General features: G+C 38.3%; 1 protein-coding gene across 2 annotated transcripts in view; it reads right to left on the bottom strand.

Annotated features, from left to right (window-relative positions):
- SGCD (sarcoglycan delta) overlaps positions 1–26,306 on the bottom strand; it is a 1,028,538-nt gene that overhangs the window by 210,584 nt on the left and 791,648 nt on the right. For both annotated transcript variants that reach the window (XM_067032014.1, XM_059062959.2), the window contains one exon: positions 20,989–21,090. In XM_067032014.1, the coding sequence (XP_066888115.1) occupies positions 20,989–21,090 (102 nt within the window). The remainder of the gene's footprint in view (positions 1–20,988; positions 21,091–26,306) is intronic.

Consider the following 26,306-nt stretch of genomic DNA (forward strand, 5'->3'; position numbering starts at 1 on the left):
AATGAAATTCCAATTACAAATTACTTAGAAAAGAATTAAGAATGGAACAGAGGGAGGAGGAACCAAGATGGCGGAGTAGAAGGATGTGTTCTCACTCCCTCTTGCGAAAACACCAGAATCAAAACTAGCTGCTGGACAATCATCAAAGGAAGACACTGGAACTCACCAAAAAAGATACCCCACACCCAAAGACAAAGGAGAAGCCAGAATGAGAAGGTAGGAGGGGCGCAATCACAGTAAAATCAAATGCCATAAGTGCTGGGTGGGTGACTCAGAGACTGGAGAACACTTATACCACAGAAGTCCACCCACTGGAGTGAAGGTTCTGAGCTGCCCACGTCAGGCTTCCCAACCTGGGGGTCGAGCAATGGGAGGAGGAATTCCTAGAGAATCAGACTTTGAAGCCTAGTGGGAACTGATTGCAGGACTTTGACAGAACTAGGGGAAACAGAGACTCCACTCTTGGAGGGCACATACAAAGTAGTGTGTGCATCGGGACCCAGGGGAAGGAGCAGCGACCCCAGGGGAGACTGAACCAGACCTACCTGCTAGTGTTGGAGGGTTGCCTGCAGAGGAAAGGGGGGGCAGGGCTGTGGCTCACTGTGGGGACAAGGACACTGGCAGCAGAAGTTCTGGGAAGTACTCCTTGGCGTGAGCCCTCCCAGAGTCTGTCATTAGTGCCACCAAAGAGCCCAGGTAGGCTCCAGTGTTGGGTTGCCTCAGACAAAACAACTAACAGGGAGGGAACCCAGCCCCAACCATCAACAGTCAAGCTGATTAAAGTTTTACTGAGCTCTGCTCACCAGAGCAACAGTCAGCTATACCCACCACCAGTCCCTCCTATCAGGAAACTTACACAAGTCTCTTAGAGAGCCTCATCCACCAGAGGGAAGACAGCAGAAGCAAGAAGAACTACAATCCTGAAGCCTGTGGAACAAAAACCAAATTCACAGAAAGATAGACATGATAAAAAGTCAGAGGGCTATGTACCAGATGAAGGAACAAGATAAAACCCCAGAAAAACAACTAAATGAAGTGGAGATAGGCAACCTTCCAGAAAAAGAATACAGAATAATGATAGTGAAGATGATCCAGTACCTCGGAAAAGGAATGGAGGCAAAGATCGAGAAGATGCAAGAAATGTTTAACAAAGACCTAGAAGAATTAAAGAACAAACAAACAGAGATGAACAATACAATAACTGAAATAAGAACTACACTAGAATGAATCAACAGCAGAATACCTGAGGCAGAAGAACAGATAAGTGACCTGGAAGACAGAATGGTGGAATTCACTGCTATGGAACAGAATAAAGAAAAAAGAATGAAAAGAAATGAAGACAGCCTAAGAGACCTCTGGGAAAACATTTAATGCAGCAACATTCACAATACAGGGGTCCCAGAAGGAGAAGAGAGAGAGAAAGGACCAGAGAAAATATTTCAAGAGATTACAGTCAAAAACTTCCCTAACATAGGAAAGGAAATAGCCACCCAACTCCAGGAAGTGCAGAGAGTCCCATATAGGATAAAACCAAGGAGAAACATGCCAAGACACATAGTAATTAAATTGGTAAAAATTAAAGACAAAGAAAAATTCTTGAAAGCAGAAAGGGAAAAATGACAAATAACATACAAAGGAACTCCCATAAGGTTAACAGCTGATTTCTCAACAGAAACTCTACAAGCCAGAAGGGAGTGGCATGATATACTTAAAATGATGAAAGAGAGGAATTTACAACCAAGATTACTCTACCAGGCAATGATCTCATTCAGATTCGATGGAGAAATCAAAAGCTTTACAGACAAGCAAAAGCTAAGAGAACTCAGCACCACCAAATCAGCTCTATAACACATGCTAAAGGAACTTCTCTAAGTGGGAAACACAAGAGAAGAAAAGGATCTACAAAAACAAACCCAAAACAATTTTAAAAAGGGTCATAGGAACATACCTATGGATAATTACCTTAAACGTGAATAGATTAAATGCTCCAACCAAAAGACACAGGCTTGCTGAATGGATACAAAAACAATACCCATATATATGCTGTCTACAAGAGACCCACTTCAGACTTAGGGACACATACAGACTGAAAGTGAGGGAATGGAAAAATATATTCCATGCAAATGAAATCAAAAGAAAGCTGGTATAGCTATACTCATATCAGATAAAATAGACTAAAATAAAGAATGTTAAAAGAGACAAGGAAGGACACTACATAATGATCAAGGGATCAATCCAAGAAGAAGATATAACAATTATAAATATATATGTGCCCAACATAGGAGCACCTCAATATATAAGGCAACTGTTTACAGCTATAAAAGAGGAAATCAACAGTAACACAATAATAGTGGGGGACTTTAACACCTCACTTACACTAATTGACAGATCATCCAAAATGAAAATAAATAAGGAAACAGAAGCTTTTAATGACACAATAGACCAGATAGATTTAATTGATTTTTATAGGACATTCCATCCAAAAACAGCAGATTACACATTCTTCTCAAGTGTGCGCAGAACATTCTCCAAGATAGATCACATCTTGGGTCACAAATCAAGCCTCAGTAAATTTAAGAAAATTGAAATCATATCAAGCATCTTTTCTGACCACAACGCTATGAGACTAGAAATGAATTACAGGGAAAAAAATGTAAAAGACACAAACACATATGGAGGCTAAACAATATGTTACTAAATAACCACGAGATCACTGAAGAAATCAAAGAGGACATAAAAAAATACCTACAGACAAATGACAATGAAAACACGACGATCCAAAACCTATGGGATGCAGCAAAAACAGTTCTAAGAGGGAAGTTTATAGCTATACAAGCCTACCTCAAGAAACAAGAAAAATCACAAGTAAACAATTTAACATTACACCTAAAGGAATTAGAGAGAGAAGAACAAACAAAACCCAAAGTTAGCAGAAGGAAAGAAATCATAAAGATCAGAGCAGAAATAAATGAAATAAACAAAGAAAATAATAGCAAAGATCAAAACTAAAAGCTGGTTCTTTGAAAAGATTAAAAAAAGTGATAAACCATTAGCCAGACTCATCAAGAAAAAGAGGGAGAGGATTCAAATAAATAAAAATAGAAATGAAAAAGGAGAAGTTACAACAGACACCAAAGATACAAAGCATCTTAAGAGACTACTACAAGCAACTCTATGCCAATAAAATGGACAACATGGAAGAAATGGACAAATTCTTAGAAAGGAATAACCTTCCAAAGCTGAACCAGGAAGAAACAGAAAATATGAACAGACCAATCACAAGCAATGAAACTGAAACTGTGGTTAAAAATCTTCCAACAAACAAAAGTCCAGGACCAGATGGCTTCACACGTGAATTCTATCAAACATTTAGAGAAGTGCTAACACCCATCCTTCTCAAAGTCTTCCAAAAAATTGCAGAGGAAGGAACACTCCCAAACTCATTCTATGAGGCCACTATCACCCTGATACAAAAACCAGACAAAGATACAAGAAAAAAAAAGAAAATTACAGACCAATATCGCTCATGAATATAAATGCAAAAATCCTCAACAAAATACTAGCAAACAGAATCCAGCAACACATTAAAAGGATCATACACCATGGTAAAGTGGGATTTATCCAACGGATGCAAGGATTCTTCAATATACGCAAATCAATCAGTGTGATACACCATATTAACAAACTGAAGAATAAAAACCATATGATCATGTCAAAAGATGCAGAAAAAGCTTTTGACAAAATCCAACACCCATTTATGATAAAAACTCTTCAGAAAGTGGGCAAAGAGGAACCTACCTCAACATAATAAAGGCCATATACGACAAACCCACAGAAAACATCATTCTCAATGGTGAAAAACTGAAAGCATTTCCTCTAAGAACAGGAACGAGACAAGGATATCCACTCTCACCACTATTATTCAACATAATTTTGGAAGTCCTAGCCACGGGTATCAGAGAATAAAAACAAATAAAAGGAATACAAACTGGAAAAGAAAAAGTAAAACTGTCACTGTTTGCAAATGACATGATACTATACATAGAGAATTCTAAAATGCCACCAGAAAACTACTAGAGCTAATCAATGAATCTGGTAAATTTGCAGGATACAAAATTAATGCACAGAAATCTCTTGCATTCCTATACACTAATGATGAAAAATCTGAAAGAGAAATTAAGGAAACACTCACATTTGCCACTGCAGCATAAAGAATAAAATACCTAGGAATAAACCTACCTATGGAGACTAAAGACCTATATGCAGAAAACTATAAGACACTGATGAAAGAAATTAAAGATGATACAAACAGATGGAGAGATATACCATGTTCTTGGATTGCAAGAATCAACATTGTGAAAATGACTCTACTACCCAAAGCAATCTACAGATTCAATGCAATCTCTATTGAACTAGCACTGGCATTTTTCAGAGAACTAGAACAAAAAATTTCACAATTTGTAAGGAAACACAAAAGACCCCGAATACCCAAAACAATCTTGAGAAAGAAAAATGGAGCTGGAGGAATCAGACTCCCTGACTTCAGACTATCCTACAAAGCTACAGTAATCAAGACAGCATGGTACTGGCACAAAAACAGAAATATAGATAAATGGAACAGGATAGAAAGCCCAGAGGTAAACCCACACATTTATGGTCACCTTATCATTGACAAAGGAGGAAAGAATATACAATGGAGAAAAGACAGCCTCTTCAATAAGTGGTGCTGGGAAGAGTGGACAGCTACATGTAAAAGAATGAATTTAGGACACTCCCTAACATCATACACAAAAAAAAAAACTCAAAATGGACTAATGACTTAAATGTAAGGCCAGACACTATAAAACTCTTAGAAGAAAACATAGGCAGAATGCTCTATGACATAAATCACAGCAAGATCCTTTTTGACCCAGCTCCTAGAGAAGTGGAAATAAAAACAAAAATAAACAAATGGGACCTGGCAAGGAAAGTCATAAAAGCAGAATCTCTCTTCCAGCCAAGCGGTGTCCTTGTTTTCCTTTCTACTCACTTGAGTAGCCTGAGAGGGTATAAACATTTTCTTGCTTCCATCATGGAGTTAAGAACTTTATAGACAAGATAGGGTAGGACTCGTTAAGGCAGCACTCCTAACCATTTTACCCTGAATGTCAGCCAATCACAGGAAGTGTTCAGGAGGACAGTAAAAACAAGGTTTCCATCAGGCACTGAGATGTAATTGATGAAAAATTCCAAAGTAAGATATAACATCAAAATATGCAGAATTGACAGGGGAAATATCCCAAGAACATCCTTACCAGTTTCAAGGAGATGTAATAAGGATCAAGCATGGGGAGGTGAGGGGATGTGTGAGTACATATTTTTAGTGGGGGTGAGGGGTCTGCTACTTTCTAATCTCAAGCCCAGTGAGAAGAGGCATCAATGAATCCACTCTGAGATCCTGACATGTGTTTCCTGTCTCCGAAGCCATCACAGATTTCCCACCAGGGAATCTAGAGGGTATTGCAGGCAGGAGAGGGCTGCTAATTCAGAAATAGCATGTGTGCTCTCAGAGTTTGTCTAGGAAGGGATGGATGACTGTTATTCACAAAACAGAGGTGTGCCAAGTGGGAAAGAGAGCTGTCCTGAGACATCAGAAGTCCTGCTAAAGGGGGCTTCCTGGGAGGCAAGAAGTTTTCATGTGGATTGGAAGGAGGGATGAAGCATCCTGTCCAGGAATGGAATGCTTTGCCTGCTCTTTCTGTAGGGTTTGTAGGAGATGTATCACACCTCCAGGGCCAGGAATCTCCAAAGACTCCAGAAAATGCTTCATGAGGGAAGAAGTCAGTTTAACTATTTACCAGTCCCAGAGGGCACAAAGGCACCCAGCCGAGTAACAGATATTCCAACCTCTACCATAACCACTACCCTGGTAGGGTCTTAAACTCTAGTCAGCAGCTAGCAATTCATGAGATGAGAGCAGAGACAGCTGAAATAAATCCAACCCCTACTCCCAAAGGTATGGAGTCACCAACTAAATGCTGTATCTAGGGAAAAGAAACAAATACTTAACTTTGAATGAGGTTTGAAGTGATAAATATCTCACATGAGACATCTAAAATTTCTGAAGTGACCTGTACTTTGTCCCTTAAATACCACCACACTGTTCACTTTTAAGTGGGCCAAAAAGTCCACTAGGAATTGCCCAAATTTTAATCGGGGAGAGATAGGGGAAGACCATTCCTCACTCAAATTTCAAAGGAATAGTGAAGAGAAAAATAAAGATGCATTTTGATCATGAGTTGTGCTTATTGAACATACAAGTTACATATTTATTCAACAAGTATTTGTTGAATGCCAATCACTGTGATAGACAATGAATACAAATAAGTCTTACAATAGGACTCCTGCAACGGAACTACAACAGAACTCTGTACTCCTGTACAGAGTGTGCAAAGCAATGGGATAGAATGGGGGCTTCCTTGACATAATCTGTTCTCAAGACAGACTGATACAGAGATAGAAAGCACATGCTTTGGGGTAGTTCATACGTGGATTTGAATTCCTATTGCTCCTTAGATGAGCTGGAGAAATTTACCTAACTATTTTACACTTCAGTTCTCCTCACCTACAAAATGGAGATAATGTAATCTACCTTTTAAGATTGCCAAGAGGATTTAAGGAAAATGTATAGAAAGCACACAGTATACTTGACCTGTAAGATCTCAAAAACTAGTAGGGGACATTACCAACAAGATAGCAATATGAGTAGTAAGCCTTTAGAATCAAACAGATAAAATAAATGGATATTGCCATTAAATATCTCCATCATAAAAGTTAAAATGAAAGATTCAACAGAAAGTATTAATTCTTCTTAAATAATTTACGTCTCCCTACTCATCTTTCTAATACTTGATAAAAATCCCCACTCAGTTGTCTGTAATATTTTTATTTCCTGGGCTTTATTATATAATAAATAATATATTATACAATCAGTGCCATATAATCTAGGATTCAATCATCTCATTTCCTATGCTTTGTCTTTTTTGTACAAAGTTTCATCTCCCAAATTATATTGTAAGAGCTCACTGAAGATAGGGCAGGCAATAATATTCTGCTTATTTGCTAGAATGTTTTAGATCTTCAACAGAAATATGACAGAACTGAATAGAAAAGACTTAAGTTTTAAGATGTGTCAATGTGTAAAAATGCAGGCTATTCTGAGCTGCCACTGTAAGCCCAAACACAAACATGGCGGTCTTTGTAATTGCTTCGTAAACTGGGAAACACTCTCAGGATCAAAGCAGAAATCCTTCTTGATACCTGCAAATCACCTCTGATGAGAAACTTCTGGCCTTGAGGTTCCACACACTATATCAAAGACAGGCAGGAACAGAACAAACTTTCTCCAACAATGCTTCAAGTTGAATTTCAACATGGAATCTCATTGAGTCTGCCGACGGCATTTTGAAAAGAATTTCATTAAATGTTGCTAACATGTCATAAGCTCCCTTAAATGGAAGGGTAATGGCTCATAACATTTGTAAGCTTTTTAATTTCATGGAATATGAGCAGCATAATCAGGACTTATTAAAGTCAATCAACTGTGCCAAGTGGGACTACCTACCTTTGCTTTTGTTTCTATTTTCCTTGTGGGTACACCCTGTGGACCAAGAGGCAACAGTCCCAGTATCATTCTTTAAGGCTAATGCTGGTATGTGATGTCCTGAACCTCCTCTGATGAAACCATCACAGCAGCATTTGCATGCCTGGGATGAATAGACACCTTTTGGGAAATGGCTTTTGGCTTCTGGGAGAGATTTCCCTTTCCATTTGCTTTGGCTCAGAAGGTGCAATTTTGGTAGGATTCAAAATCAGCCATCTGACAAATGTAAGTGGAATTAATAAATAGAGATGACTATAAGAAACTTTATTTATATTTTCAGTGACACAGTGGTGCCCAAACTATTAATCCTTCAAGACCAGTCTCCAGGTTTCTTCTACCATGAAACTTTTAATTACAGTAGTGGCCATTTATAAGGGCTAAATTCCAGGCACTGTTCTAGGCACAATGCATATGTTTTCTCATTTAATTTTCAGAACAACTCTATGATGCTTTCAGCTATCCCAGATTATGTACAGAGAAACTAAAGTTTGAGACATAAAGTAATATGGCCCAAGTCACAAATCTAGTGAGTAGCGGAGCCAAGCTTTAAACTCAGTTTTAGTCTGACTCGAAATCATGGGTACTTTTCTTTCTTTCTTTTCTTTTTTTTTTCTTTCTTTTTATAGGCTACACCATGTGGGATGTGGGATCTTAGTTCTCCAACCAGAGATCAAACCCGTACCCCCTGCATTGGGAGCACAGAGTCTTAACCACTGGACCACCAGGGAAGTCCCTGGGTACTTTTCTACTATGCTATGTTGCCTTCACAATGACCCTGATGCAAGTCTTTCCGTGGGAATGCAGATATCTAGAGAGAGCTTTTTCATATGGGGACAAGAGGGTACCAGGTAGGGTGATGATCCAGGATAAATGAAGGCTAGAGAGTCTAACAGGGGGAACTCACCCCACAGTCGAAGGAGAAAGCACACATCAAAGTTGGAAAAGCAGAACTGAGGGTAATAAACCACCTTAGGAGAAGGCCACTCACAGAAAGCTGATTTAGAGTGAGAACGGCTGGGAACAGAATGGAGTAGGGGATAGGCTAGGGCAAGCAGTGTTACACTAAGACTGAGAACACATGGAAAAGTTAGGGTTCTACTTTTGTGCTGCACAGGCAGGGCACATCTGATGGTTTGATGGAGTTGGGTAGGACCAGATAAGCTCATCATATAAATCTTTACTGCAAAAAAACCCCAGAATGATAGGCATATAGATGGTGTCCACATATAGTGTCTGCATTTAATTATAACTTATACAAATGATCAGGAAAACATTCAGCTATTCCCTAGGCTGCCATTAATGACTACTGGACCAAGAAAATACACTAATTAATAGTGTATGACATGAACATACTCTGAATGACATGCACACCTACCATGATACCTGAAGGAGATGAAAGAAAAGTGTTCATCTTAAAAGAGGAAGAAAATTTTATCCAAGACGACTTGCTGCATTATGGGTATTACTGTATTTTTAACAATATTGCTAAGATATGAAAAAAACAGTTCAAGAGATAAGAATGGTAGTGGGATCTTGGACATAACATATTTAAAGAACTTGTAAAAGAAGCTGAATTTAGAATGAAGAAGACAGAATCCTTTCTTCAAAGGGGCTCCCAGAGGTAATTAAGCCCCGATGTCCTAAGGCATACATTATACATAATGAGTTAACTTCTCTTTTATGAATCTACAATGGTACTGGATATTTGGAGAACTGGAAGAATTAAGAAGATGGTCACTTATATTTTCCATGTTCTGTAGTTTCAGATAAGGAACCAGAGTTAACAAAGGCCAGGTCTTTGGAAATTCGGTATTTCTATAGGTTTTTATTACTTCATATTAGCTCCACTTTGGTGGGCTTAGAATGAGAAACCAGTAACTTGTAGTCTGAGGTTCGGGACAAAATCATATCTGCAGAACCTAAGATCTCTGGAATATCATGATATTTTTCTGGAGTCGACTGCATTAGCACATGGATCTTTGATTATTTCCAGATAGATACTGTAATAGAATTCTAATAGAAGGCATGACCAGAGAAAAGTAATGGTGTAGTGGGAGATGGTACAGTTTAGGGGATCTGTGGTTGGAATGGGGAAAAATTGGCCTCTACAGGAAGCTGTGACTGTGTGAGGCCTATGCAACTATAGAACAGGGTGGGGTGGGGAACAGTCAGAGAAGTAGCAATTGGCAAAAAAAAAAAAAAAAAAAGATGCTCTTTTCATAAAACTAGTAAGGGTCCTACATGTTTCTTTGGGTTGAAGCGAAAGCAAGTTAGACAAACAGTACAGACCAACACATAAATACTGTCTACTGTCCTGAGATAATACAGCATTCCAGTTAAGAATGTGTGTCAACATGAGTTGGAATATTAGATGCATGTTAGAGAGATGTTTTTCCTTAACCCTTCTATTTGACTGCTTCTCTCTAAATGGAAGATCAAAATGCTAGGTCCTTTCTAGTGATACTCTAAGGAATGAATGAAATAATTTTACATGAGAAATGTGGCTATTAGCTATTACAACATGAGGGTTTAATTTCATATTATTTTGATTCAAATTCAGCGAATATTTCTGAGCAATTACTATGGGCAAGGACCTCTGTTAGGTGATTTAGAACCTATTAGTTCACTTGATCTCCATAACAACAAATCCTTTAAGATGATTTAAAGATATTCAATATTAGAACAGCCAAACCCTCAGGCACTTAGCAACACTTGAACGTTTTCTAACCATTCCCCATTTCCTGGTTGCCATTTGCTAGTTATCTCAGGAAAAGAATGGTCCAGGCATCTGCAAAGCATCTTTTCTTCCTCTCCTTGGCTTAGCCTCACTGGTTCTCCTGACCATCACATTTACTCTACCAGGTTGTGCACATAAAGCCAGGGATACTATACTTTGTGGTGATGTAAGGACTTTAGAAGGGTAATTTTAAAGACAAGTGTGCTTTTGGCCATAAGGGTCAAATTTAAAAATCAAAACCATGTAACATTACCATAAGTCAGCATTGCTGGATCCCGAAGGATCATAAGCCCTGTGCTGAGCTGTGGTGGAAGGAACCCTAATAGAAACAGTCCCCATTTCCTTCACCCACTAAGAGCGAGCAACTGACCTGCATGATCCAAGATGTGTTGGCATCGGCCACCTTTTTATACTAACTTGGTTGTAATGTAGTCTAATTGTGTTTTCTTTTCATTAAACTTCTTCCTGTACCTCCCTAACCAGAGTTCTGCTAAGATACGGTCAAAGAAACACTTAGTGATTTAGCAAACTCTCTGTGGCAGCCATAGAAAGCATGGGGGTACATTCCACATTCTCAGAAAACTCAGACGGTAAGACCAGTCCAAAAAATTCAAGACTGCTATAAAATAAATGAAAAACCTTGGTTTGTTAACAACTATAGTCAGAAACAAACATGGGGACTATATATCCACCCAGTGATATGACTACTTATGCATTAACAACTTAAAAATAAAGCCAGCTCCATTTCTCATCTATTAATGAGCTACTACTTAAGGATAATTCATCTTCCCATAAAATTCCTCTCACATTTTTTAGCGTAACTGCCTGAGCCTTAACTGAGGCCTAAAAGCAATCTACACATCTTGCTAGTAGAAAACTGCAATTATCGTACCATCTGTACTTGTCTGTTACTGTAGAGAGATGCCACTTTTTATTTCCATGATTCTGATGTTACAAAATGGAAGCTGTGGCTTACTAGGTGGGTAAATCTACCATACTGCACCAAGCAAGGAAAGAAACTGGGTAATGTGCTTGTCTTATTCTTTCCACATGGCGATTTTCATCACCATCTACCTCTCCCTCTTCAACTCCCTCCAAAATGCAAAAAGTACAAAATGCCAAATATTTATTGGTCTTAAAAGTCTTATTTACTTTGTGGATCATGTGGTATTTGCCTGGAGGCAGAATCACTGCCGATAAAAACAGAATCATTCATGGAGATGGAAAGTCCACACATAATTTAGGCAACTGCCATTTAAAACATCACTGGTAATAAATTACAGAGCAATGCGTCAAAAGGCTATGCTCAGCTGTTGGTGGAGATCACAAAATCAAAGAGTAAGTATTTGCTTATAATTTCACATGGCAAGGAAGTGTTTTTTCAGCCTCTGAAATAACATCTCCTGAGAAATTATCAGTGTTTTTTGACAATGAACAAGTTTGTTTGTTTGTTTTAATTAAGACTAACTACAACACACCCACAGCAATTACAAAGTGCTGGGTGCAGTAAGAGTTTCCAGGAGATGAGTATGTTTTGACTGAAGCATTAAGAAAATCTTTTACTTTTTTTTTGCCAAGGTTTTAGGAGTAAAGAACAACAAAATATTTAAGAATGTATTAAAATGCCCTTCTTCCTTAAAGCTACAGATTCTCTCTCCATTATTCTCCCCCAATACTCAACAAGTATTATTGGCTGTGAGGTACCACCTAACCAAAGTATTCCTACTTACTCCTACCATTTAAGGAACATAAAGCAAATGACAAGAGACTCTGGTATGTACTTTTTCTTCTTCAATGTTATTTATGATATAAGCGAGAAGCAGTCTCACATCACACAGTGGATGTTCCAGAAACCAAAAGAGTGAGAGGATGCTGACATGCCATAGTGATGATGCAGAGAATCTCAAAGATGTGAAGGGCTAGAAAGTGCTAATTTTGTTATCTTCACCTTTCCTGTCTGTAACACACAGCTCCATATTCTGGAGTTTCCATTAACCTGTGGATGGCACAAATCAAGTCTTAGAGCAGCACAAAAGAGCAAGGTAGGGAAAGATGGGCTTTCAGTACCTTTAGTACCACTTTTACCTCTTCCACCTTGTCTGTCCTGTTCCCCCATGGTCTCCCACCACACAGTTACTCACGCCATCTTCTACATAACACAATACTTAGTATGAGGCTGATAAAGAAACTTATTCAATCTAAAGCTCCTATAAAAGAGAAATTTGTCTTTCTCTCCCTACCTGGGAGGCTCTTAGAGAATCTTTGAGTTAGAAGGATCCTAAGAGAACAGTCATTTATTCAAAAAGCCAAACAATCAATGACAACAACAATTTGCTTCCCTTCCGTATGAGAGGCACTAGTTAGAAACCAGGGAAACAGTGGTAAACAAAGCAAATAATAATACTAACAAATTTTAATAATCAAAAATTATCATACTGAAATTTTACATAGTGCTTTATACTCAAAGCAATATTCTACAAACAGTAACATTTGCCTAATAAATTTTACATAATTATGTAAAATAACTTAACTCTTACAATCCTGTTATACACTTATGAGGTAGTGCTGCTATTAGGCTCATTTTACAGATGAGGAAAATGAAGCACAGAAAAGGTCAAGTAATTTGCTTGAGGCAACACACAGATAGTAAATGCTGGAGCCAAGATTTAAATCCAGGGAGGTGGCATTCCACAGCCTGCTCTTATACATCATTTAACAATTGCCCTTCTCGGTCCCTGCCATCATGGAGATTATGCAGTAATAATGGGAAGCAAACAGGTATGTACATAAATATTTAGTCATTTAATATATACATATGATATATACATAGAAATTAATATACCTAAGTAATATGACATGATATAATATAATGGCAGAAAATAAAGCTACTAGGTAACGGATATATTTTCAATGGGTGGGCAAGGAAGCTGTCCATCAGGAGATGCCATTTGAGCAGAGGCCTGAATGGAGCGAGGCTAGGTTTTCATCCAGTCTGGTGTTTTCGGACTGTGGTGCATGGACCCCCGCCCAGGGCCTGGGCATCCTGTGGCTGATGACAGGGAGACTGGGTGGGCAGGGCAATGGGCTGCAGCACCCCAGCCCCTGCCCAACCACAGGAGCTCAGCTTCCATCTGGTCCAGATTTAGGGTTCCAAGTAAAATCTGACTTCAGAAAGATTCCATGGCTTTAAAAACAATGTTGTAGAAATCCACTAAGCATGCCCAACCTCTTTACATCATAGACACACTGAGAGACAAGAGGAACGACTTGCTCCAGAGCTTGGTGTTGATCCCAGCAGGACAAGAAGAGCATCCAGATTCCCCAACTTTGAATCTGGTGTGCTTTCTGGAATACCAAACCATCAGCTGTAACTCTCCTCCCATTCAGTACATTGTGTTAATCTCTAGATGGTATAGACAAAAGGTTTTATCCAAGTGACTGTGCCTCTCTGTTTGGAAACTTCATAACCAAACTCCAGGCTTATCAAGAATTGCAAGCATGCTCTTGCTTGTCTCCTGTATTTATTAAAATGCCCCTACGTCTGCCTCTTATTTTAATTTACATTTTTCTTGATCTTAACCTATTATATCTTTTCTTAATCTGTCCCTGTACATATTTCTTACAAGCAATTGTACTTCAAATCCTTTGTGGAAATGTGTATGTGCATAAGGGGAAGGAGTACTTGCAGTAGGGGTTTGGCATGAATACAAATTTCTGAGTCTTCAAATAATTGAGATTCTAATGGTGGACCTTTGGTTACCACAGCAGACAAGAAAATTTGGGGTGCAGTCTACTTGCCCAGTGGCCCTCAAACAATATAATTAGACATTCTCAACCTCATTTGAAGTTCAGACCTACCTCTTCTATGAAAACTCCAGCTGATAGAGTTACAACTGAGATTTAACCAAAGTCCTCAGTAACTTGTCTATTTCCAGCATGATATTCATTCAAGAAAAGCACACGCAGTCAATTTTTCCAAAATTAAAGAAAGAACAAAAACCCCATCAGCCCATTTTAATTCTAAGGCAACCAAAAACCTCTGAATAACTATCTCTGTTTCCCAGGATAAACAAACAAAAGGACCAAAGGATTAAACACTGATCTATTCAAAGTTTGTGTGTCTGGTTTTTCCTTTTTAACAAAAAAAAAAGAAAAAAGCAAGCAGCTGCTTCACCCTGTTGTCCATGATAAATGATGACACGTAAAAAGACAAATACATTTCAGGAATGGCAATCTGCTTCACAGTACAGATGGGCTTATAGATGACTCTTCCAATGTTTAATAATCTCCATAATTTATGTGTGAGCTAAGAAATGCAAAGATGCCTAGTGTGCCCCTTTGACTCAGTACAAATCACTTTTATTTACTTGGGCAATACTTCATGGTCCAGTTAACTTCTTAATTAAAGACAGCAGGATGCTCATGTGTGCTGCACACACTGTTTTGTGTGCAGTATGTTCAGCTGGGAGTTGAAGCTGAGGAGAAGACACCACGGCTTTCGGGTGGTTTCTAAACTAACCAGAGACACGGCTCCTCTCGTTGTAACTAAATTGTCAATGGAGCCTCTTCAGACAACACTTGTGCTTGTCTTCCATCCTACACGACTTTATTTTGCCTTATGCCAAATCCAAAATTTCAACTTTCTTCCCCTTGTCTGCTTCTTCCCCAGTCATGTTCTGTTATGGTTAAAGGAAGAAAGACAAAAAAGAGGCGTGTTCTAGGAGACTCAGGGTGGAGAATGGCCCTGGTGGGCCAGAACCTCAGCCTCCAGAAGCTCTGAGACTGCTATCTCTTGCCATTGAGCTTGTATACTATGTCAAAACCCACAGGAGCCAGATGACTAGGAGAAATTGGTGTAAAAGAGAGAGACACAGGAAGTGAGGAGCAGTGAGTCATGAGTGACTACGAATCCTAAGAAGTCAACCTAATTTCTGGACTCCTGCATAATGAGATAGATACATTCTCAATACCATAAACCAGAGGTTGTGGCACCCCCAAGGGATTTCAGGGGCCCATTATATAAACAAGCTAAACAGCTGGGGTATGAGACAGTGGTAACTGATGGATGCTGTGGCACAATGAAGAACAAATATGCATCTAGAGGAGGCACTGTCTACTTAGCTCCAGTCCTTATGAATATCAAACCACTCTGTCAGATTTTCTGGAGGTTTTTTGGTGAGAATCAAAAAATATAGATTTTTTTAAATGTCAAGTCTTCAGATATTTAAATATTAGAAACAAATTCACATTCAAAGGAAAACAATGTGTGAGGCACATAAACTGTATCTTTAGGCCAGATTCAGTTTGCAACTTCTGTCATAAACCTTCATAACAATAGTTAACTTCATAGTGCATAAGGTGGGTCATTTAAATTACTTCATTTAACCCTCACAGTAACTTGATAAAGTAGAGAATATCATCTCAGTGATTAGGTCAGCCATCATTAAGCTTGGTCCTCCTGCATTATCCACTGTTGTTTCCAGTTTCCTTTTTTTAATGCTTGTGAATTCTCTCAGGAACTTAATATGTTTTGCAGTAAGTTATTCCCCATGAGAGGGAAATGGCCATGTATAACTCAACCTATCGTACTAAAGACAGTGTCATGAGAAAATTAATTACCACACACACTGTGTGTTGATGTGGAAGAAAATACTGCAATCCTGGATTTCAGTTCTGACTTTTGCTGGGCATAACTTGGGTAAGTTCAACATCCTTTCTGGGCCTTAGGGCCCCATACATTAAATGAAGTCACTGGTCTAGTTGAATTCCTAGGGACTTTCAACTTCCAACATAGATATGGCTTGTTAATTCAGGCTGATAGAATAAGTCTCAATTCACATCATACTAAAATCAAAATGGAATTTTAAAACTCAGCTTTCCATAAAACAAAGAGATGATAGACTTAAATGTGAAAATCCATGGTGAGAATGACCAGCTCAGAGTTTCAACAAGCATATAGTAGTTTCTTAACTTTCATAAACATTGACAAAATGGGATACCCTCAAAATCCATTTCATATGTGGAACCAACACTCAGACTAGTGTTTATAAAGCACTGGCATATGTGTGAATTAATCTTTAAATATTTTATTATAGTTTGCTTTTTTTTGTATCATAAAATGAGTGAAAACGTCATTCCTAGATCAAAGGGTATAAACATTTTAAGATACTTAAGATATATCAAAAACTATTTTTTCAGAAAGACTGCCAGTAATCTATGAGTGCCAGAGCCAGCAAAATTTTTAAGCAGAAGAATGAGAAAAAAAGTAAGTTGAACAATAGAAGAGTATAACTCAGTGAAAGAAAAATTGAAAACTAAAAGCTATTGAATATGAAATGGATTTCCTAAGAGATTTTCACTGAGTTTATGATTAAGTTTTTGAGTTTATTATTAAGAAGACATGCAAGAAGAGGATGAAAGACCATTTGGTTCAAAGGATGTTCAAACATCAGATGAGATTTGCACTACATGATGATGACGTAGATAGTGAAAAGTACTGTCCTTGAAATCAAATCATCATCTGCCATCATCAACATCATCGTCATCAAGACATGGGGGTGAGAGTGGGAATGACCATTTCTGGAACACTCATTTCATGTCAAGTTCTGTATTAAGCACTTAAACACTATCTTACTTATTTACAGCCACCTGTGATACAGATATTAATATCATCTCAGTTGCATAGGTAAGAAAACAAGATTTGCCAAGTTAAGAAATCATTCAAAGATCACTCATCAGTCAAACAGTAGCACTGGTTGCCACCCAAATCCAGCGATACTGCACATGAGCTTGACCATGGTGTTATACTGTCTCTTGGTACAGACAACTTCTAAGAACCCCATTTACATATGATTTCATTATTCTATACATAGCTTTTTGGTAGGTAGAATATCTTAAAATATGTGAGTTTTTATAGACTAAAAAGTTTGAAAGACATATAAATAACCTTAAATTTTATATAATAATTTTCTATTTTATTCTGTTAAAGTAAACTCAGCTTTGTATCCCTCCTATAACTTTTCTTTCTACTCTCTTCTCTTCTAAACTTCTAAGTTCAATATAGCAATAGGCTAGAACCCGTATACCCACACCATGTATAGCTTGAGGGAGGTATGGAGATAAATGCACTGTGCAACTTCCCCATTTCTGTAGGCCTGGCACTAGTATGTGCTCAAGAAATGCTGCTTTCCCTTCTCTTGTCACTTCACATTAAGTTATGCAAAAGCACCATCTAGTTCCAGCATCATGGGAAGCAAGGGAAGATGCCTCTCTGAAGAAGCAGGGATCTGCCACTTTTGTCCAAAATGATATTTTGGGATGAAAGGTCTCCTAGCACTCATGCATTCAATCTATCTACTAGTAGCTTCTGTCAAAAATCTGTAGTTGTATTTTGCAATTATAAAGATGCCTACCACACCGAAATGGGATTTAAATATAGAGTTTTATGACATTAAATCCCTTAACTTTACAAATTTCTGTGCTAACGCATTCAAGTAGAATTACTAGGGACAGAGTGATCTTTGGATGTAATGGTCGAATATTTAATTTAGTGTGTCCTTTTCAATCTATTTCCTGAGTGGCATGATACTTCACCACTTAGAAGCTATGCATCCATGTAGTTAAAGCTAGAGAATCCCAGGGCTTTCATTCAATTCCCAGATGGGAGTTTTTATAGAGATGAACGTTTTCTCATTAATTTATCTTCCTAAGAGATTGCTATCACACTAATCAATTTGTAGTGACTTTACCAAGTTTGCAACCTTCAATAATGAAATGGATACTGTATTGAACATGGTGTGGATTGCTTAAACAATCTCAGCTCCTCTTGGATCAATGAAACACAAAACCAAAATGAAGTCAAGTGTTGCTTCATTAGTTATCCTCACTTAGAAGAGCTGTGTAATCTTGTCCACTGGACGCTGATCTCTTTTCAGTGGGAAAAACAGGAGACACCCCATGAAAGAGAAACAGCTGTGATCCATGGCAAAGTGACAGTGCAGATAATTCTACAGAGAAGAGTCTTCCAGAGATGGCATGTAAGCAATGGTCAGGTAATGTCAGAAAACAACAACAACAACAAAACAGTAAGCTGAAGATGCCAGAGTAGAGAATGGAAAGCTACTACATGTGAGGTTCTCATAAGCATCATATGAGGCTATGATTCAAGAAGCATGGCAAACTCTACTGGTTACCTGCTCACCAATCATTTCCTCTACCATCTTTGCTCCCAGAACCCCAGTTTCGTTCAGCAGACAATAATCCCTGTGTCTGAGGGAAGGAGAGCCCTACAGACAAAATCCCTAGCTTCTAATCTTGTTCTTTCACCTTAGTGAGAAGTTTGGATTTTATTCTAGGTATAATGGGAAGTTAACAGAGAATCCTTTGCAAAGGGGTGGAGAGACTTGATATTTGAAAAGGCTACTTTGGCTACAATTTGGATGATGAGGCTAAGAGTGAAAGGCAGCAGAGATAGAAGAGGTTATAGCAATGGTGCAGGTGAGAGAGGATGGTGGCTTGAACTGGGGGGGGACATGTGATGGAGAAGAGTGGATGGATATGGGTACATGTTTCAGGTAGAGGCCACAAGACTTTCTGGTGGATTTTAACATATATGCATATCTGCATGTCTTTTCTTCATTTAGAACACATTTATTTTGTTATCAGAAACATATAAGGCTAAAAGCTTTATGCATTTGCCATTTATTTTTGAAAGGAAAAATACTTTCTGAAGAACAATGAAAAAATATGGATTTAACTCACTGCTTTTTCAATATTAAAGTAAGTTTTTCATGATCATCATTACTTTTTAAGCTTCTAATCAAGTGTATCTTTGACTTGGGATCAGATGACTACTGATTTTCAGATAGGCTGGCTGACATATTTTCTAAGAGTCCAATTCCTGCATATGGGCCTAAGAGATATACCAGGTACCCATTTTCAAGTCTTCTAAGACACGTGTCTCAATTCCTTTATATGACTATGATTCTCCACCAAGGAAACGTATTTTGGGATATTTTACTTAACACATATCAACTATTCTACCCATGATCTTAAAATCTGCTCTCTTGTACCATATGAAATCTAGCCTGAGCATTTACACATTTATGGAAATATCGCTAATATAGGTTAGAGGGGTTGGCAAACTACAGCCTGCAGCCTATTTTTCTGTGGCCCTTGAGATAAAAATGGGTTTTACATTTTTAAAGAATTATAAAAAAGAAGAAAAATAAAAGCTGAAAATATTTACTCTCTGGACCTTTACAGAAAAAGATCCAACACCATAAGAAAGAAATGACCAGCCCAAATTAGTGAGATAAACTAGTTTAATACTAGTTTATAATAATACTCTTGGTACTTTAAGCCAATATGCTATGGGTTCCCCATTAAATTTCATAATCGCTGATTAGGTAGCTAAAATAATTTGCTCTTCTTGCTGATTTTAACATCATGTCTCCCTCCCTTTCACCAGGCACAGAAGAAAATAAACTTATTGGCAATTCAGTAGTTGCACTCAGTTTAATGCAATTCAGTAGTTTAGATAGCACTCAGATAAAATTACCCACTGCATCAAGTTGCTGAATTTCATTAATTGCATTAATCGATGCACACAATACAAATGATGCTCTGGGGAACTTCCATGTTATTCTTTGCTCACAGGTGGACGTGAACCAGTCCCAGGCAGAGCAAATACATTAACAATCCTTTTCAAGCAGCATATTTCATCACCCCACCGAAAAGCAAAATTGAAAGCCAAAGAACAACCAACCCCCAAATATACTCAAAAACAAAAATTAATTTTGATAATATTGGTTAATAAAATCAAGGTGTCTAGGAATCACTTCCATCATGACTTTAAAAAAAACAACAGAAAGAGAGAAGGAGCTTTGGTAGGAGGCTGTGGTTAACAGAGAAGCTTTAGAATTGGATTTCCTGAGTTGAAATCCTTGCTCTACTGATTCATAAGAACGTGGCTTTGGACAAACTACTTCTCTAAGTCTCAGTTCTTCAATGTATAAAATGAAGGCAACAATAATCACCACCCCAGTGGACTAATCTATGAATTACATTAGATAATGATAATCCATCAAAGCAGCAAAGTGCATGGGACAGAGCACACACACTACTGTGATCATTTAAATACCATTCTGAGCATAGTTATAATATGTTAAATTGATTCTAATCAACCTTGGCTACACTGTCCAAATTCTTCATAAAACATAAATTTCTAGCTCTTTAGGACTATTTCTAAAGATGCCTTTGAACTACTTGACAATTAAAAGCAATAGCAAGACTTTCTGGATTTGTATAGTACTGAAGGCATTTCCGCATTTATTTTCTTGTTTTCTTTGCAGCACAATGTAGAAAGTTTGTTAATAAAGGTTATCACCTTCTATTTGGCAGGGATGGAAAGAGGCTCAGAGAGGTCATCTCATTTGCTACAGTACCACGGTGGTGATTACACTCAAGATTTCATATTCCAAAGCATTTCACTTACCTGCATTGCCACCCCTACCCCCAACCTTCTATACTCAGCCAACAGCAAGATAATTTTCCCCAGATTTAGATTCCAGAGAAAGAACAATTCCTTATTCTTGCAACAGAAACTTACTGGTCGGGACTGGATTTCTTTGGCGTAAAGAGGTTGTAAGAATTCGGAGTCTCCTTCTAGCTTTAGACCTTTTTCTGTGATTCTCAAGTTTCCCATTCCATCCTGAAAGAGAGGCACAAAGATAACATGGAAAATTCGATTAGTCCAAATTTCAAAATACCTTAGGTTTTCAAAAATTGAAACAAAATTATTGCCTTCTTTTTTTCTTTTTTGAGAAGGTAGAATGAGGGGGCTCCAAATGAAGACATGATATATACTAGGAGACGTTTTTCAGTGTGATTATGAATATTACCCTCTTTGTTCACTTATTCTGAGAAAATCTATTCCAAGCAATCTTGGAAAACTGAGCAAATTCTCCAAAGAAGCAAAATGTAAGTAATGCCCTCTAGTCATTCACTAGCACAGATGAAGGAGGCCCTTTTGACTAGGCAGTGGCGAGAGACTGGAGGCAGGAGATGAGTGGTTAAAAGAGAAAAGGATGATTTCCCAGGTTAAAGTAAAAGATCCGATTTCTGAAACTATGCAGAAATGACAAACTGGCAGTCTGTTGGTCTAATTCAACCGTTGGACATGGTGTCTTTGGCTCACAAAATATTTAAGGAGTCAAATTATTTACTAATATTTTTATTAATATTTTATTATGCAAATATTAAAATACATACAAAAGGATATGAAAATAGAAAGGATAAATAGCAAACACCTATGTAGTTGTCCTTCATCTTTAACAATTATCAATTTATGGCTACTCTTATTTACTATAGCTACTACACCCACCTCCTTTGGTTAAATATAACCATAACGTCATTATTACACCAAAAAAATAAATAAAATCGTTAATGAATATTATCAAATACCCAGTGTCAATGTTCGAATCTCAATATTTTTCTCTTTATATATGCTTGTTTGAATCAAGTTCCCTATTGCAACTGGTTGATACGTAAAATACTAGGTCATCTCCTTAAATCTCCTCAGTCAATTTCTCTCTCACGCATCCACACACATAAACATGGTTTATTTGATAAATAAAACATCATTTTTCCAATAACACTTCCCACAGTTTATATTTGCTGAACATTCCCATAATTTCATGTCATGTGTTCTCTGTCCCCTGTATTTTGTGTAAGTCAACAGATCAAGAAGCTTGATAAGATTCAGGCTCAGTTTTCTAGAAAGAATACATCCTAGGATGAAATATATTAGTTTTCTATTGCTACCATCACAAATAACCACAAACTCAACTGCTTAAGACAGCACAAGTTTATTATCTGTATGTTAGAAGTCACACCCAGGGCTCAAACAGGGAAAATCAAGGTGCCAGTGGGGCTGCTACACTCCTTTTAGGAGGCTCTAAGGCAGAACCTATTTCTTGACATTTTCTGGCTTCTAGAGGCTGCCCACATTCCTGGGCTTGTGGCGTCTTCCACATTCAAGGCAGCAATGGTCGGTTGAATCTTTCTCACATCCAGTCACTCTGACAATGAATCATCTGCCTCCCTCTTTCACTTTTAAGGACCCTTAAATTTCACTGGGAACACCAGGATAATCTCTCTATTTTAAGATCACCTGATAAGCAACCATTATTCCATCATAACCTTAATTTCCCTTTGCCATGTAATGTAACATATTCATGGGTTCTGAGATGAGGACATTGATGTTTTTGGAGTGGAGGGCATTTTTCTGCCTACCACATGCTATATCAGGACGCACTGAACATCTTTTGCTGTGATGTCATCAGCCACTGGTGATCTCTGCCTAGAGGTTCTGTTATTTCACTAGAGATTTCAAACTGGTGATAAAATAATTATTTCTTCTTAATTTATTAGCTGGGATATCCTATCAAGAGAAATTGCATGTCATCAACTATATGTTTACCCTAAATTATAGTTTATATAGGAACTTGATAGATGCTTGATTTTTCCTCCTTTATTGATTAATAAAGGATCTTTGGGTCTTTGTTGCTGTGAGCAGGATTTCTCTAGTTGCCTTGAGCGGGGGCTACGCTTTGTTGCGGTGTGCGGGATTCTCATTGTGGTGGCTTCTCCTGTTGTGGAGCACGGGCTCTAGGTGCGTGGGCTTCGGTAGTTGTGGCTCGTGGGCTCTAGAGTGCAGGCTCAGTAGTTGTGGCATGTGGGATCTTTCCGGACCAGGGCTTGAACCCGAGTCCCCTACATTGGCAGGCGGATTCTTAACCACTGCGCCACCAGCGAAGCCCTTTTTTCGTTGTTGTTGTTGGGGGGCTGGGAGAACGCTTTATCAGAGGCAGTAAAGTGCAGGCAGCAACTCGGGCACTTGGTCTGGACACAGACCAAGTGGAAGACTTGGTCTTCAACATATTGAATTGGTTACCTAATATTCTCCAAAGATAACCTATGAGGTTTTTAATTTTAAAAATATCATTATGAACATTTTGATTTGTTCATTCCAGTGCAGTTTTTATTCCTACTGAAGTTCTAACTGTTCTATTCCTGCTAAGTGGGGGCCTCTTCAAGTCCTTTTATTATGACCCAGTAGTCTTTAACTACTTTAACTACAAGCCCTCTTGCTTCTGGCATGACAAGATGTTCCAGGGTTATCTTACATATGTCCTGCCCCAGGCCTGGAACTAGCCATTTCTTATAAGAACTTGGGTTCATTTTAGTGGGAAATGGTACTTAGAGACCATAAGCTGAGAGCTTTGGGTGCTCCTTGCTACTGGACTGGCCCTTGTTTATGTGAACAGAGCTAGAAAATAAATTGTATATATGTTTTAAATGGAATATACCATAAGTTCACATGAAATTTCAATTCAAACTCAGGCCTTGAAGGTTTTCATTTAGCCTCATGGATCTTAAAATGTTATTACCTTACCTTACCTTTCTTCCATACCAAAAAAATCCCTGTTTTTAATAACACCAATATGACTACTCATTTGATTTAACCCACAAGACACAAAAAGCAGTGTCAGAAAAACCAATGCCACTACCATACTAACAGTATGATTAAGAAAAACAATTTAAAATTTGCCTTTAGGAACACTCTTTCACTGCTGGTGGGAATGTAAATGGATACAGCCACTATGGAGAACAGTATGGAGGTTCCTTAAAAAACTAAAAATAGAATTACCATATGACCCCGCAATCCCACTACTGGGCATATACCCTGAGAAAACCATAATTCAAAAAGAGTCATGTACCACAATGTTCACTGCAGCCCTATTTACGATAGCCAGGACACGGAAGCAACCTAAGTGTCCATCAACAGATGAATGGATAAAGAAGATGTGGCACATATATACAATGGAATATTACTCAGCCATAAAAAGAAATAAAACTGAGTTATTTGTAATGAGGTGGATAGACCTGGAGTCTATCATACACAGTGAAGTAAGTCAGAAGGAGAAAAACAAATACCGTATGCTAACACATATATATGGAATCTAAGAAAAAAAAATGTCATGAAGAGATTAGTGGTAGGATGGGAATAAAACACAGACCTACTAGAGCATGGACTTGAGGATATGGGGAAGGGGAAGGGTAAGCTGTGACGAAGTGAGAGAGTGGCATGGACATATATACACTACCAAATGTAAATTAGATAGCTAGTGAGAAGCTGCTGCATAGCACAGGGAGATCACCTCTGTGCTTTGTGACCACCTAGAGGGGTGGGATAGGGAGGGTGATGCAAGAGGGAAGAGATATGGGAACATATGTATATGTATAACTGATTCACTTTGTTGTAAAGCAGAAACTAACACACCATTGTAAAACAGTTATACTCCAATAAACATGTTAAAAATAAATAAAAAAAATAAAATTTGCCTTAAAAAAAATCTATTAGGAAGGTATAGTCAAATAGCTGAGTTTTAAAGTCGTTTGAAATAATTCTGTTCTGAATGGTCATGCCACCAATCTCATGTCCAGTTAGGTTCAATTGTTTCATCCCCACCCCCCCACTTCAGTGTTTCATGACTGCTTTTTTAAAGTCTTATGTTTTGTCATAAGTTTGCAAACTATTTAGATGGAACCAAAGTCAAATCTATAAAACAAGATATATTCAAAGAAGTCTAGCTTCTGTCCTTGCTTCCCCATTTTTAAAAATAATTTATTTATTTATTTATTTATTTATTGGGTCTTCATTGCTGTTCATGGGCTTTCTCTAGGTGTGGCAAGCGGGAGCCACTCTTCATTGTGGTGTGTGGGCTTCTCATCACAGTGGCTTCTGTTTTGCAGAGCACGGGCTCTAGGCACATGGGCTTCAGCACGCGGGCTCAGTAATTGTGGCTTGTGGGCTCTAGAGTGCAGGCTCAGTAGTTGAGGCACCTGGGCTTAGTTGCTCCATGGCATGTGGGATCTTCCTCAACCAAGGCTCGAACCTGGGTCCCCTGCACTGGCAGGCGGATTCTTAACCACTGCGCCACCAGGGAAGTCCCATCCCCTTGTTTTTTCTTCTCCAAATAAGGGTGTATGTGTGTGTGTGTGCATGTATATCTGTATCAGTCAGGCTTCTCCAGAGAAACAGAACTAGTAATATGTCTGTGTAAGTATGTACGTATGTAAGTACACACACATGCATGCACACACATTTATTCATTCATTTTACGGAATTGGCTTAGAAAATTAGGGAGGCTGACAAATCCCCAGATCTGCAATCAGCAAGCTGGGAACTCAGTTTAATTAAATGAATCATATATTATATATATGTGTGTGTATATATATATATATGATTTAAATATATAAAGCAATATAAAATATAATAAATATATTAAATACATTTAAAAATTTATTCCTACATTTTCCCCAAAACATTTGAAACTGAAAAGATCTGAATGAAAAATCCAGGCTTTCAGCATCTCATGACAACTGAAAGCCATGGCCAGTCTGAGTCTGCCTTCTCACAGGGCCGCCATTGGCTGGAGGTAAGTAGCAGCCTGAACCATATGCTCTCCAGCTCACCACGGTTTTCACCCAGCCTATTTCACTAAGCTACATTTTCTCAGACTCCTGAAGCTTCTCACTTGAGTCTGTCATGTCTTCTCTCCAGCACTGCCATGTGCTTTGTACCTCAATACATTCAGTATAGACACAACATGGCTGGGGCAGGGGAGGGGCTTTGTATGATCAAGTGGAGAATGGGCATTTTCCTCCATTTTTCCTTTATAACAGCACTTCAGCCTATGGATGAGAACAGAACTTTCCAGTCAACATTGTTCTTTCATGGATAGCAGGCCATCTATATATTTCTATTTTTGTTACTTGTGGGGACATTTCTGCCAAGAGAGCCCTAAACTGGGCATTTAAACCTAGTGTGAGGGGCAGTATGCTGGAGGGCATGTCCATATC

Source organism: Kogia breviceps, chromosome 4, assembly GCF_026419965.1.
Source record: "Kogia breviceps isolate mKogBre1 chromosome 4, mKogBre1 haplotype 1, whole genome shotgun sequence".
Lineage (NCBI taxonomy): Eukaryota > Metazoa > Chordata > Mammalia > Artiodactyla > Physeteridae > Kogia > Kogia breviceps.